Source organism: Leucopleurus acutus, assembly GCF_964270905.1.
Source record: "Leucopleurus acutus genome assembly, chromosome: 10".
Taxonomy (NCBI): domain Eukaryota; kingdom Metazoa; phylum Chordata; class Mammalia; order Artiodactyla; family Delphinidae; genus Leucopleurus; species Leucopleurus acutus.
Window position 1 is genome coordinate 48,695,122 of NC_139153.1, and position 15,149 is coordinate 48,710,270.

Sequence of the window (15,149 nt, forward strand, 5' to 3'; positions counted from 1 at the left end):
AGCCTAGGAATCCAGACCAGGGAGGAAGCTGGGGTGACCGCTCTGGCTGGCCAGGAGCTCTACTGCAGAGAGGGCACCTAGGGGCATGGCACAGACTAACTAGGGGGTGGGGGGGTTTGGGGTGTGTCTCTGGGTAAATATTAGGTTTCCTGGCCTGATATAACACTGTGCCCTGTGTTGTTTGGGATGAATATACATGGCTGGCAGAACCCTGTATCCCTCTGACAGACAAAATAGACTGCAGAGCATTGTCTCATTGGCCTCTGTTTTCTCATCCACAAAATGGGGATAAGACCTATCTGCTGAGATTGTTGACCCTGGTGTTTTCTGTTATCTGAATTAGGTATCATTATGAAGAAACAGTCCTTAGAGTGGTGAGACTGTGCCCAAGGCTCTGCCGGGACTTCCTAGCAGAGGAGCAGGGCGGGGAACTTGTCACCCCTTACCTTCTCATACAGAGGGGCTGGCTGAGGGCAATGTTTCTGGATGTCCCAGTGCAAGAAAACTGTTTTGGATATCCTTACGCTCTTCCTGGGTCCTTTGCCATGCTTCATCTGATAACCACAGCACCTCAGCCAGCGTATGCGAGGGCTATGGGTTTAGGTACCACACTCAATGCCTGTGGCTCTGAGGGGCTGGGGTGTGGGCTGTGGTTTCCTCAGGCTGCACTTGGAAGCCTGTTGGTAGGGCTGGAGTCCTCGGGGGAGGATGGTAAGCCAGACCGCTTCTGTCTGGGGAGATGAAGCCAGGGTCCTAACACTGGGCAGAGTGGTTTCCTAGCTCCCTTTGGAGTCAAGGTCCGTGGCTCCTGAGATCCTGCTCCCATTGGCCCCTGCTCTTCAGAAGCTGGGGCACCGGGAGACCCAAGGTGCTGGTGTGAGGCTGTGCAGCTGGGAGAGAACAGAGAACAGAGTGAGGAGAGGTGCTAAGAAGCAGTCCACCCACAAGAGAGCGCAGTTTCATGTATTTATTTTTGGCAGGAAGGAAATCATTGCAAATCCCTTGACTGACAATGCTCGGCCCTGGAAACGTGCACATTCTACATGTAGTATTTCCCCAGTGATGCTGGATTGTTTACACATTCAAATGTCCAACAGAAATCCATGACTACCCAGACACCACCAGCATCTCCACCACTTGGGGGTGTGCGTGTGTGTGTTTGTCTATAGAGAAGCTCCCTAGAGAATGGAACAGGAACAGATACCATCAAATTTACAGTAAAATAGGAACAGAGGCAGCCAGTTGATTTTGCACAGGTATATGCAAGCACGTCAAACCATCCACTCTTCTCGAACCCTGGCATGCCAACTGTCCATCACAGCACCTTTAAAAGCAGAGGCACAAACGTCACGAGTGTTTGACCATAGGGCTGTGTGGTTCTGGATTTTATGAGAAAGCCATCTTTAATACACAGGGTCATAAAAATGTTGCCAGGTTATAGACTTATACAGATTTCCTTTTTATACAAGTTCAAATGCTGCAACCATGACAAATCAGTGTCATTAGGGCATCCTCATGTCTCCAAAATCATCTCATCAAAATTGCACCACATCAAAGGAGTTTCCCCGTCAACCATCAGCTATGACACGTGGTGCTTCTTTTTAGGATACAGATGCATTGTTTACAAACAGCTAATGGGTGAAACCACGGACCAACACGTAGGATTCCAGAGCAATGGAAGACAGAGCAGTAACAACCTCAGGTGTGCCTGGGCACCTCCACTCAAGGCCCGGCCAGAGATGTGATAACATCACAGTCCACGAGCCACAGAATCCTGTTCCAGATCTTAATGTAAAAAATATTTTTCCAGGAGACTATATTTTAACCTGGTACCGAAAGGACCATGGAAACTCAAGAGGTCAGATTTCTCATTTGGCTAGAGAGTTGGGGGGTGTTTTGGTAACAATGGGAAGTATATGGCACAGAGAAATAGCTGATAGGTTTCATTAGGTTTTAAAGCCCACAATTTAATAAAAGGTAATAATTAAAAACAATACCCGTATTTACCTTAAAAAACATAAACCCCGAACATTCATCTCATTTCTTGGCCTTATGTTAGAATTCTATTGCTTCATTTACATGTAGATGATTAAAAATATATATATCGATATAGATATTTTGATTATGTACATAAAGCAGAATCGAGGGTTAAAATAAGAACGGAATTTTGGAGTGGGGTCAAATAAGGTGCACAGAATCCAGAATGCTCCGAGGGCCCGCTGCCCTCCTGAGACGTTCTGCGTCTGTGGTGGCAGGAACTGGGTTCCACCCCCGGCAGCTCTGCACTGGCTCAGTGCAATGGTGCTCACGGTTTCAGGAATGACCAGGTGAAGTGTCTGGCTCAAGCCTGCCAAGTGTCTTCACTCCATCGGAAGTGGGGCACGACTCCTAGGTTTGATTCCCCTGGAATATTCTAGGATTTCAGTCCTCTCTGCCCCCTATTCCAAATAAGACCTTGGGATGCCAACAAAGAAGGGGGCACAGGTGAGGTTCTAAGGCTCTCATCAGGACTGATTTCTGTGTGGATGTCAGCACATGTCAGACACTTGACTGCAACATTCAAGACATTTAAGGCAGTGGGTTCTTTTAATGACTAGTTTTCCAAATCAAGGTGTATGGCATGTGCAGACCCGCCACGTAACTGTTATTTTCTGTAGTCATGCCTTGCAAGGGGCTCTTTCTATTTTAACTGGCATGTGGATTACTGGGTTTGGAACACTCAGAGCATGGGGAGACCTGGTTACCCCTGAATACTTACTTCTCTTCTGAAAGCACGGCAGTCTGCAGACCAAAGTGCTGTTGGGAGGACGTGATTGGCAGCTGGCTTCACTATTTTATGAATGAAAGCAGAAAAGAAATTTTACTTTGACAGCTCCCCGCCCCCCACCGTTTTCCAGTCTTCTTAGTGCCAGTCACTCCCACCAGAACTCCGGCCCGACCCATAGAGGACTAAGGCAATGGTGCCAACATGAAAGGGTTCTTTTAAATTATCTTTAAGAGCAATACTTTATAGACTGTCTTATTGTCAAACGAGGAACATGGCACTGCTTAAAAGATCTCACTGGGAAAGGCTGCAAAGGGAGCCCCGGCTCAGGGAGGGGGCCCTTCCTCTCCTTGGCTCTGGGCGATGGGTCCCACATCTAGATGCGTTTCCCCAACCCTCGGCTCAGAAATAGGCTGTGCTTCAAAAGAGAAGACCAAGAGATGGACTCGGGCCACATCAGCGTGGTGGTGGGTTGAGGCCACAGGTTCTCAAGAGACAACAGTCGGCTTATCAGAAACTCTGAGCTTGACTGCCGTTTGAAATGAACGCCACACCGGTCAGGTGCGCTGGCCCTTTTGTCTTTGTTCCCTTCTGAACTCCCAAGGCTGGTGCCAGGGAAGGAACGCAGTCCACAGTCTGCAACGGGGTGGGACACCTATGTTTCTGACCCTGTCCAAGTCTGCAGCTTAGCAGTGAGCAGATTCTGAGCGTAGGCACAGTGGCAAAGAACAGTGTAACAGCCGCTGGTCAATTCCATTTGGTGGCAGCACGGTAGCAGCAAAGAAAATTCCCAAACAGCTCCACGGGTATCCAGCTTTTGGAAAGGACAGATTTAAAAATCAATCATCAGATTTTTTTTAAACTATCCAAGGGTTTCAGAGTTTCTTAGAACTGTTCTACCAACAACAACCAAACCAAAAACATACAGAAATATGGCAGTAGTGTGAAAGCGGAAGTGACATGATGCCACTTTTCCAGGGGAAACTGTGACCTCAAGACAAATTTGTCACCGTCAGAAACAATACGAGTAATATAAAAGGATCTACCGTTTCCTAAAGCGTTGAGCCACACGATTGCGGATACATTCCAAACTGGGTCAGAAATGAATGCACACACTGACACCATCACAAAATCTCCTCGCAGGGGCCTGACCCTGCGGCATGCCACAGGCGGTCGGAGCAGCACACCCGCTGGGAGACAGGCTCCTATGACTCACCCCCATCCCTTACCACCCACCTCCCTCCCACCTTCCAGGTTTTAGAAAATTGTCATATTTATCTTCTTAGAGAAGCTAAGACAATAAAAGACTAAAAGATGTCTGGAAATACGTTGTATAGAAAAATTAACTCTCAGCTTAAAATAACATTCAAAAAGGCACTTCATCCTGTAGGAAAGAGATTCTGAGTTGGGTCAGCTACTCTGAGCTGGGGTAGAAGGGGACAGGCTGTCTGCTGGAGGGGAGGACAGTTGAAAGGAAGTCTGATAGATATCAAGCTTTTTTTTTTCCCATTTTTTTCCTTTTTGGTATGTTTTAAGAAAAGCAAATCCAGTAAAATGCATGTCCCTTTACGAAATTCGTTAAAAGAGTTCATTTTAAAATAGTTGTTTCTGTTCTTAAAAAATAAACCAGGTAGGTATGGCCACATTCGCCCCGTGGCCTGGAGTATGGCGTGTCCTCACTCTTAGCTCCTGGGGAGCTGAGGCCAGGCAGGTCCCGAGGCTGAGGTTCCAGGGTGCACAGGCGGGAGGCGGGCGGAGGCCGGGGCTACCTACTGCAGAGTCTGTGCAGCATGCTGTACACGTCGTCTTCCTGGCTCAGGCCCTCAAAGAAGGGGATGAGGTCCAGTAGCTCCGTGTCTGTCATGTCATCGAACCAGGACTGCACAGGCACCTGGAAGACAGTGCGTGGAAGGGGCAGCAGAACTGTATCCAGGCCCGGGGGCCGCTTCTAGCCTGACTGGGTCCCTGTACTTTAACATTTTCTTTGGTAAGGAGGATGGGTACCTGGAAATCATCATCATCATCATCATCTTGTTCGTTCTCCTGTCCCAACTAAAATCAATCTAGATCTACCTGGTTCAGGAAGGCAAAATTAAGTGTACCCACTTTGCAGGCATTTGCCTGTTTTATTTTCCTGCCACAGAAAAGGTGGCCAGGGCGCAGAATACATAACTAGCTTAGCACCTTGCTAATTCCAAAACGCTCTTGCCATGGCATTAAACCAGCTTCTGGTACCTCAGAGCACCTGGAGCCAGAGGACACCAGCCAACACTGATATCAGGGAGCCCACATAGAGGGCACCAGAGGGCTTCCACTTAGGGTCACTGTGCCAGACTGCACGGCAAGGAGAAGTGGACCATTTCCTCCCACGCTTAGCAGAGATCAGGTAAAAGGGGAAGTATAAAATTTCAGGACATTCTGAAGCCACGGGCAAGACAGCATTCTCCCTTAGGTTTAGACAGAGAGGTGGGGAAGGCTGCTAGTGGGTAATAGCCAGGGGTGCAAAGAAGAGATATTAAAAGAAACTGGGGGAAGCCAAAAAAGTTGAAAAGCAGTATTTTTGACCATTTTAAAAATCTAAAGACTGCTCAGAAACACAAAAATTCAGCATGTAATTTAAAAACGAAACAAGGTAAGGATTAACCAAAAAAAATGACTACTCCTGGGGAAGGGGCAGGAATGGGGGAGAGGGCAGAAATGGACACAAGACTTCTCTGAATTTATCTCTGCTGATAGTTTTGATGTTAAACTATGTAAATGTGTTACATAATTGAAATAAAATTAAATCATTAAGAAAAAAAGCAACAAAAGATGAACCTTAGTGTATATAAGTTTGTGACATAACCACAGAGGATTATTTCAAGTGATTTTTGACACATAGTGCTGTTTGTAGATTTCTCAAAAAAACAAAACCTCTAAATGCACTCAATTGTTTTATTATTAGTAATAATATTAAAACACTGCAATTCTGAAGCAATTAAATGTATACTATAGAATAAATCAAATCTGTAATGATGTTAGTATCTTTAGGAATCAAGAGTTTCAGCATAAGAGAAGGAGACACAAATACAAAAACAAACTAAATAAAAACCATTACAACTGAATTGGAAAAACCAATGTGAATTTATGATTTTGTTTTCATTCTAAAAATAAAAATAAGTGTATTTTAGCTCTGTCCAGTAGAAAGGACTGGAAGCAAAGGACATCCCAGTAACAATGAGAACCCACCCAAACTGTGGTCTCTAGATACCATTTTCATTCTTAGGAATCAGGTTCCATAGAAAAATGGCTGATTCCAGGGCTGGAGCAAGAAATGGACAAGATGAGCTTAGAACATCTTGCTGGACCAGAAAGCAGGAAGCTATCAAAGACTATTGTTATCTGAAGGGGCATCCACTGGCCAAAGTATACAAAAGGATAATAGATGGACTTAAGTTATAACATAAAAAAAATCCATGAGTTCATAATGGTACCTAAAAAAATTCACTGGTTACTTTTGGAGGCTTGCTAGAGCACCGACTCATGACTCTGAAAACTGCAAAATTAATGAAAAAGAACCCAGACTTTACTCTGACTTCCCTATTCAAACATTCAAAATGAATTTTAGGGTAATCAAGGAGTCAATGAGAGCAAGTTCAATTTTAAAAAAAAAGAATTCCAGCCAATAAATGCAGAAAGAATGATAGGATTCAGAAATCACCATTTTGCAATTCCTAATGAAATAGTGGATATAGGTAAGGATCATCAACGACAGCTCACAGTCGTGAGCAGTCGTGAAAGGTCGATTGAAAATTTAAAAATGGATGGATCAGGCTGACAACACCTGAATCCAAAAATCAATTCAAAATCTTTCAAAGTGGGACAACCTGATGTCGTATGCCTCCTGATGGGATACCACAGTGAGTACACAATACCAAAGCATGTATGGACCTTGTCTGGATTCTGATTCAAACAAGCCAAATGTAAGAAAATATTTCGAGATGACAGGGAAAAGATGAACACAGACTGGATATTAGATAATATTAAGAAACTGTTAGTATTATCAGATGTGATAATGGAATTGGGATTTCCTTTTTTTTTTTTTTTTGGCCACGCCGCGAGGCTTGTGGGATCTTAGTTTCCGGACCAGGGATTGAACCAGTGCCCCCTGCAATGGAAGCGTGAAGTCCTAACCACTGGACTGCCAGGAAAGTCCCAGGAATTGGGATTATACTAAAAAGACCCCTTATCTGTTAGACACATTACAAAATGCATTATGTTGAATTTGGTTAACTCATCAAAAGGAGCATATTTAAATATAATACATTTTGAATGTTTGTTCAAATAATGATTATACACTAATGGAATCTAGTTTGAACTCAGTTTTTGGTTATAAGTGGAGCAACAGAGTTCTGGCCTCAAGGAAAGGACCCTGTTTGGGCTTTTGTTGAGTCTGAGAAACATGGGCTTGGGAGAAACATCCTCTCCAGGGCCTGAGCTGAGGCCTGGCATGGTGGCCACCATGGAGGGTTGAGCAATCACCAGTGGGGCTGGTCTCTCTTCCCCTGGAAATGAAGGGCGGGCAGCAGGAGGGCGTCTCTCCTGCTCTGAGTCATGCTGCACCCAGAGAGTCGGCACTGGGAGCTGCCACACTCCATGGTTTTTGTTTTGTTTTGTTTTGTTTTTGCGGTACGCGGGCCTCTGACTGTTGTGGCCTCTCCCGTTGCGGAGCACAGGCTTCGGACGCGCAGGCTCAGCGGCCATGGCTCATGGGCCCAGCCACTCCGCGGCATGCGGGATCTTCCCAGACCGGGGCACGAACCCGTGTCCCCTGCATCGGCAGGTGGACTCTCAACCACTGCGCCACCAGGGGAGCCCTCCATGGAGTTTTATGTAGGAAATGTTCCCGTTGTCTACTTTTTAGACATCATTATGAGGTCGTAAAGCCTGGCAGTCTTATCTGAAGACCTCATTGAAGTGCTATTCATTCTTAATACTTCTGTTGAAGAGGTCACCCAGGCCTTCTAAGTCTACAGGGGTCATGAAGTCCTGGGCAACAGCCAGCTCCAGGAAGCTAATGACAGAACCTTCCCGGTCACAATCCTAAAGATGCTAAGGAGATACAGGCTCATTGAGCCTGCAAGCTCTGCTCTAAGTGCTTTTCACGTACTGCCACCCAATCCTCCAACAATCCTATGAGATCAGCATGCCTATACTCCCCATTTGACAGAGAGGACAACTGAAGCTCAATGGGCATAAATAACTTGGCCAATGTCACGTAATTGCTAAGTGGCAGAGTTGGGATTTCACCAAGGAAAAGGCCAAGAAACCCCGCACAGGGGCTTGAAGGTACAAAAGTGGTTCTGCCTGGCAAGAGAGCTCAGATGGAGCTCTGCGTCCTTTTGCTTTGGGGCTACTTACTGCATTCTCAGGATGGAAGATGTACGAGGCAGGAGAATTGTCCACGATGATCACTTTGCTCAGCTCCCGCCCAAGGCGACTCAGGTCTTTCACATAGTTCCCTCGATGGAAAACACATGATTCTCGGAAGAGCCGGGCCCGGAACACACCCCAGCGGTCCAGCAGGTCAGCCACAGGGTCTGCGTACTGGAAAGCAGGTGTTACAATGAAGCCTGGGCGCCTGGAAGAGCCCAGAAGCCCTGACCTCCTGCAGCAAGATCCGTACTACTTTTCTAAAAAGGGATTTAAATAACTGGATGTGTTTCAAGATCCTGGTTATTTCCCTGACACCCTGGATTCTTCCATTTCTCTCACTTCTCATATCCAATCCATCAGAAATTCTTGTCAGTTCCAGCTCCAAAAATATCTTGAATCCACCTGGATCTCTCTGTATTGTCACTGCCTCGTCTGGGCCTCTGTAGTCTCTGGCCTGTGGTGGCTGCGTGAGCCTCTAGAATAGCTTCCCTCTTCCCCTTGGGCCTCCTTTCCACTCCTTCACCCCACAGCTGTCAGAGCGGCCGCTGGAAGACATCTGTCACACCACATCACTCCCTGCACTGTCTTCCCGTCGCATTTGGAACGAGGCCCCCTGGTCTCTGCCGGATCCTGTACGGCTGCAGCCACTTCTCAGCTCCATCTCAAGTCACTTGAGCCACACTGGCTTTGCACATGGTCAGGACCTTTGCACCAGTGTCCCCTCTGCATGGAACACTCTCTCCCCCGCTCTCTGCACTAACTTCTCCTTCTGTCTCCTCATTTTTCAGATCTTGGCTTCCCTTATCACCTACCCAGCCCTTCCTCTCTGCCTACTCTCTGGCCTTACAGCCATTGCCCCCACAGAGCTCACCACCTGGGACCACCTGACATTCCTGTCACCTGTCAGGGACCAGGCCTTGCCTGTCATGTTCCCCATGACATCCCTAGCACTTGTGGGTGCCTACCTCATAGTAGGGCTCAGTAAATACTAGTTCCGTCAGTGAACGAAAGAGCGGACTTGGTAGCTGTCTTGTGTGCACGGGGCCACACTGCCCCCTAGAGGTGCTCTGGGCAGCTGGGCCAGCCCAGCCCCCGACTGTCACTGGATGGTGCCCAGACAGCACTTCCATTTACTTGGAGCCCAGGAGTTTTAAGGGAGGGAGTTCGAGCCCCGCTCACAGTTGGGGTTCATCCAGCTTGGCCCTATGCCATGGCCTGGGGGAATTCCCCCCAAAGCAGGCTGAACTGGATAAAGAAATAGAGGGGTTATCCCTGAGGGAAAATCTTCATCCAGACTGAGTGGCCTGGGCTGAAGGCAAAAGAGTGGCAGCTCCCAGCCCGATGTTAGGTCAGGCCTCAGCACCAAGACCCAAGTGAGGGGCACAGCCAGTTCCCTAGGGGCCCAGAGGCTCTGCCAGGGAGGTAGGAAGCACCCAAGGCTGGTGGTCTTGGGAAGGCCAGTGGCAGAACGCACAGCAGCCCAAGTGCAGAGCCAAGGCAGGCACGGCTGCAGGATGCAGGGCTATGAGCGGCATCCTGGTTCCATGGGCGAGTCCTCCTCTCTCCAGAGACATCCTGATGGAGCAGAGTCCAGGAGGAGGCTGGATTTCCTGCCAACCAAGTGGGGTGAGCTCAGGGCTCTGCAGTTTTCTGCTGGTGAGGGTAGCCAAGTACCATGTGGGTTGTTTTTAAGGGGCTGACTCTAGCTAATTTCTTCATAATCATTAACGGTGGTGGTGGCATACACCTTTCAAGGGAATGTCTGACTCTGGGGCTGCAGGCCTTGGAGATGAAGGTGGGGAGTATAAGCTTCATGTGGGCAGGGACTGTCTCTTGTTCTCTGTGGTATGCCTAGTGCCTAGTACAGTGGCTGACACACACAGTACATGCTTGCTGGGTGAGTGAATGAAGGAAGGACACTAAGATGGGGAAGCAGACACCGAAGGTCTCTGACAGTCAGCAGAGGGTTGCTTAGGTCCCCGGGCGGCAGGCCAGGAGGTCCTCTGCACCAACAGTGCTGGCTGGGGCTGAGCCCAGAGCCAAGCACTGGGGAGCGGCCACCTGTCAGCAGAGCTTGTGCACCAGGGAGGAGAGAAGCTGGACGGCTAGACTTGAGGGCTAATTCGGCAGAGCCAGCCTTGGGGTAGCAGCAAGAGAAGGGCTGGAGAGACAGATGGAGGGGCAGGTGGGAGCCGTCCAGGGAGAGTGACTGAACAAGGATGTTTAAGCAAGTGCTGGGGATGATGCCAAGAAAGAGTGCTTTCAATTTCGCCAAAGAAAAAACAGCTCTCAATCCACCAGCATTGTGCAATCTTCCTGTTTGTTATTTCTTTGGTTATCACTTCAGGCTCCTCGGCAGCCCAGAGCACTGTCAGAAGAGCCCTCGGCACCGCAGCACGATTAGCCTTGGTACCCACCAGGGAAGATTATGCTTTCCCTGAGGCCACGTTCCCTTTACAGTATGCAGAGGTCAGCCCAGGGCTTTGGATCCCCTCACTGCCGGCCTGGTGATGAGCTTGGCAGAATGTGAGCAAGTGGGGGTCTCTCTCCCCTCGGCCATGACAGAGAGATGGCCCACACCAGCAATGCCCAACCTGGCAAAGCAGCGTGTGTGGGAACTCGGGGTCAGAGTCCTCGACATGCAGAGAAGGGAGCCGCGCAGAGACAGAACATGGGGGAGGAAGCTGCCTGTGGGTCCTTGGAGCAGGTCTGCAGACAGGCAGACAGCTAGCTAACTTGGGCCCCACAGAGCTCATCTTTGGGGCCGTTCAGGGTCCCTGAGGTGCCCATGGAGACACCGGCAGTGCCATCAACAAATGGATGGCATTGGCCCATCGGGGTCAGGGTTTGAGACATGGTCATGGCAAGGATCCTAGGAGCAGGGCCTGCCCTGTCTGCCCTCCACACCACGCACGTACCTCCGCTCCCCTGTGAAGGGACAGACTAAACCACACTGGGGGCCCTGTGAGCCTGCCAGTTCCCTCCAACAGTAGGAGAGGGCCAAGAAACCACTCTCCTTGGTCAGAGCCAGTGTAGATGCTGGGTCAGAGATTCATACCAAACCACAGGACCAGAACATGTGTGAATTATTTTATCATCATGAATAATTATGATAATAAAGAACGAACACCAGTAGCGGTTACCACGTGACGGCGCCCAGCACAGCACATGGGACCCGGCAGGTGCTCCACGGACACTTGCTGAGTAGGAGTGGGGCCCTGTGCTAAGCTCTTTATGGGCATTATCTCATTTGACCCACCCCATGAGGTAGATGGAATCATCCCCATCTTATAGAAGAAACTGAGGCGAGAGAAGTGAAGCAACTGGCCTGAGGTCCCAGGGCTCATGAGGGCAGTCACAACTCTCATTTGGCCCCAGCAGGTGGATGAATCTCTTTGACCCTTATCTCTCCCTGAAACCCGTGTGAGCTAACCCAAGGGCAAAGAGGCCTGAGCCTGTAGCCAGTCAACAGATGAAATACGTACGCCCTTTCTTGGTTACACTGGACACATGTGTGGTTCCCTGGTCTGTGGATAAGTAGCTTCAGCGGCCGCAGGGAGCAACTTCATGGAGCATTTGTTCCCAGTGCTGTCGCTATGGTAACCCAGAAGCCTCTCAGGCTGGTGCTGTGCACATGGCCTGCATCCACCCCACCTGGGGTGGGAACCTGTCACCATGGAGACAGCTTCCCCCACCTTAACAAAGGGCTGCTTGACAGGGGGCAGGGGTGGAGGGGCTGGGCACTCAGGGCTGGGGGCAGGACCCACCTTGGCCAAGCTGGCAGTAAAGAGCACACACTCAAACAGCTGCCCCATCCTCTGGAGGAACTCGTCCACATGTGGCCGCTTCAGCACATACACCTGCAACGGCAGGGACAGCACGCCGGTCAGTCACAGCAGCCGCTGGGAAAGGCCTGGGGCCCGGACACCCTGCATAGGAAGAATTCCTAACCAGGTTCCTGCCTCCTGCCCCTCGGTTTAATGGGTTTAATGTGGTGCGTATGAAGGGCTGTGCAGTCAGATACGGCGCTTCAGGCCAGACACACCTCAGACTGGGCTCCAGGTCTGAGTTCAGAGCAGACGCCCCTCCCAAGGGGGAAAGGGAAGCTGACCATGGTATTGAAGGTCCTGGGGATTTTCAGAAGCAGTGAGTGGAAGGGTTGTGCCGCATTTGTGTGACACAATTCCTTCATTTCACGTGCGTTTCGCGGCACATGCTCTCAGTCAGGCCCTTTGTGGACACAGGCTGTGGTCTGGGGTAGTCCTTTCGGGAGGTCAGGGCCTGGCCCCCTGACCGGCAGGCCTGGGATTGCTCCAGCTGCTACCTACTCTGATTGGAACCCCTCCCTTGCTGAGAAGGCCTGGAGTGGAGGCGCAGGCCCAGCAAAGCTGAAGGAAGGGCCTTCCTTGTCGGCTTGGGAAACCATCTACCTGACCCCACAAAGGTAACTCTGCTTGGGTCTGCTCCAGAAACAGATGCTTCAGGGGACTTGAAGCCAGCCTACCCCAGGCCCCAGAAACCAGCCATCAGGAGGAGCCGCCAAGCAGAGGGGGGCAAAGAGCAGCCTTTCCTAGAGTGGCTGGGCTCTGCTCCTGACTGGGGAACCTGAACAAATGTGAGGAAACATAGGAGCAGGGAGAGAAGGCAGATCTGGCAAGAGGAGATAGAGGAGGTGGGAGGAGGGAAGAACTAATTAAAACTTGAATAAATTCCATCTGAAATTAGCCATTTCCCTAAAATAATTCAAACTTGTTAAAATTCAATTCAATTCATATTCGCTCAGTCCCAGCTCTGGGCTCAGCCTGAAGCAGTTACAAAGGTGAGTGAGACACAGGCCTTGCCCTTGAAGAGCTCACAGTCTAGAGCAGACATACAGAAAAATATATCAAAATAAACATGTGTAATGAAAGCTGTAGTAGAGGGATAAATTGAGGATGATTAACTCCCCTCTCAAGGGGAGGGAATCACAAAAGGGAACATGTGGCCTGGACCTTGAAGGATGAATAGGAGTTCACCAGGCTGATAAGGATGAGAAGTGAGCTTCCAGACAGAGGAAACAGTATGAGCCTGAGACCTGGCCTGAAAACACTTGGGGTGTTAGAGAATGGCCAGGGCCCTGCATGACCAGCCCTTCAGAGGCAGCAATAAAAGAGGGGGAAACGGGGGTAGAAAAGGCTGAAGATGAAATGTGAAACGCAGGCCAGGGCGAGTAATGCATGGGGTCATAAACGAAGCAGGCTGGATACCTAACAGGACAAGTAACAGAGGGGAACGGGGCTCTGCCCCACACGGAGGATGTGCTGCTGGTAAAGGAGTTTACACAGAGCCAGGACTTGGTGGGAAACATGGCTGACTGAGAGGGTGTGTGGAGTGAGGGGCCAGAGGAGCAGGGTGGCCTGGATGTGGGTTGAGGGCTGGACCTGTGGCTGTAGTAGCTCCAGGCCCCACTTTTGCCCACAAGGCTGCTTGGTGCCAGGAACGGATCCGGCCTGCGGTCCTCAGTCTCCCTGGGAATATTGCTTGGAAAGGAAGCTTTGCTACACGCGAAGGGCAGGAGATTGGTTTGGGAACTCTGGTGTTGGTGCCTCTGGCAGAGAGGAGGGTCCTGGGCCCGGAGGCCAGCGTCCAGGCCCGCGTCCGCGTGCAAGTAACCAAGAATAGGCCCCTTGGGACCTGCACAGCCTATCCTGGATTACTTGAACGAGGCCACGGCCTTCGCCAGGGCCTTGGTCCTCCTCTGGGAGCCTGTGGCTTCATTCCCTCAGGAGAGAGAGTTTCTGACCCCAGCTCTGGGGTATCTACCACCAAGTGAATCACAGCACAGTCTGGAGGGCTGGGGCAGCTGGGCGGCTCCTTAGAGAATGGGCTGGCCATAGCAGGTCAGGTCCTGAGGGCCACGCTCACGGTCACGAGGAACAAAGGATTAATTTCTCTCCTAATTCCTGCCATGCCAGTGGGCAGCCTCTCCTTTGTCTCATTATCTTGTAACACGAGCCAAGATAATAAATGCAGAAGCCTTAACTGCTTCTCAGATGCTAAGTTAATTCTGTTGACGCTTCTGCAAATGTTAAATGCCCAAGTGCCTGCTCCCTGATGGCTTTTAAAAGTGTGAAGTGTGGAGACACCAGGGACAGGGCTGCCTTTCCCAGGGACTGGACGGATTCCTGGCAGGACCTCCTGGCAGGGGAGGAAGGGGACTCGAGTATCACCAAAAGAGCCCTGGGTTAGGAACAGGAGACTGGAGCTCTCATTTTAATTCTTCCTACTGTGTGACCTTGAACCTGGCTGAGCCTCAGTTTCCCCATGTGTGCTATGAGGTGGCTGGATCAGCCGACTCCCCCAGCTCTGACACCCTGCACTCAAGGGCCAAAGAGACTACCGACATCATTAAGGAAAGACATCCTGTTGCGGCTCAAGCACCAAGGGAGAGTTTTCCTCCTGGGACATAAACACACCAGGCCAGAGACCCTCCCTTTAGATCTTGGGGTTGACAAGGAAGATGACTGGATCATCCCTGCGGAAAACCTACAATGTCTTCCTACAATGTTTCCAATATTTCATAAATGAAACTATTTCCAGAGGAGCTTCATGAAGAAAAAAGGAAAATAAGGGAAAAAAAAAATCAGAACAAAGATGTATGCCAGCTGACTAGGGCATCTTTAGTCAAAGCTGCCTGCTGATCCAAAAAACGCACACCCTTCCTCCTTTCCGTTTTGGGTTGGATTTTGCTAAATATTCACTGGAGAACACGATGCAGGAGTGACAAGGTAAGTCTGGACTGGCTGGCCTTGGAAACGGACAACTTTTCCCGAGAATCTACCATAAGCGGGTGACTTGTGACATTCTCCTGTTGTCTTCTAGGAGAGTAGTTGAAGCAATTACACAGGGAAGTTAATTAGACCATCAAGCTAGGCCAGTGGGGGATACGGAAACTTCTAAAAGTCCGCATCAAATCAAAGAACTATTTGAA

At 49.7% G+C, this 15,149-nt stretch overlaps 1 protein-coding gene across 4 annotated transcripts in view; it reads right to left on the reverse strand.

Annotated features, from left to right (window-relative positions):
• Positions 1-953: 953 nt before the first annotated feature.
• Positions 954-15,149, reverse strand: part of CTDSPL (CTD small phosphatase like) — a 125,145-nt gene continuing 110,949 nt past the window's right edge. For 2 of the 4 annotated variants that reach the window (XM_082848471.1, XM_082848470.1), the window contains 4 exons: positions 11,947-12,039; positions 8,165-8,350; positions 4,538-4,655; positions 954-3,578 (listed from right to left, as the gene is read on the reverse strand). In XM_082848471.1, coding sequence (XP_082704597.1) covers positions 3,451-3,578; positions 4,538-4,655; positions 8,165-8,350; positions 11,947-12,039 — 525 coding nt within the window. In that variant the 3' untranslated portion in view covers positions 954-3,450. Of the gene's footprint in view, positions 3,579-4,533; positions 4,656-8,164; positions 8,351-11,946; positions 12,040-15,149 lie in introns of all 4 variants that reach the window. The other 2 variants (XR_014326527.1, XM_082848472.1) reach the window with 2 other exon arrangements.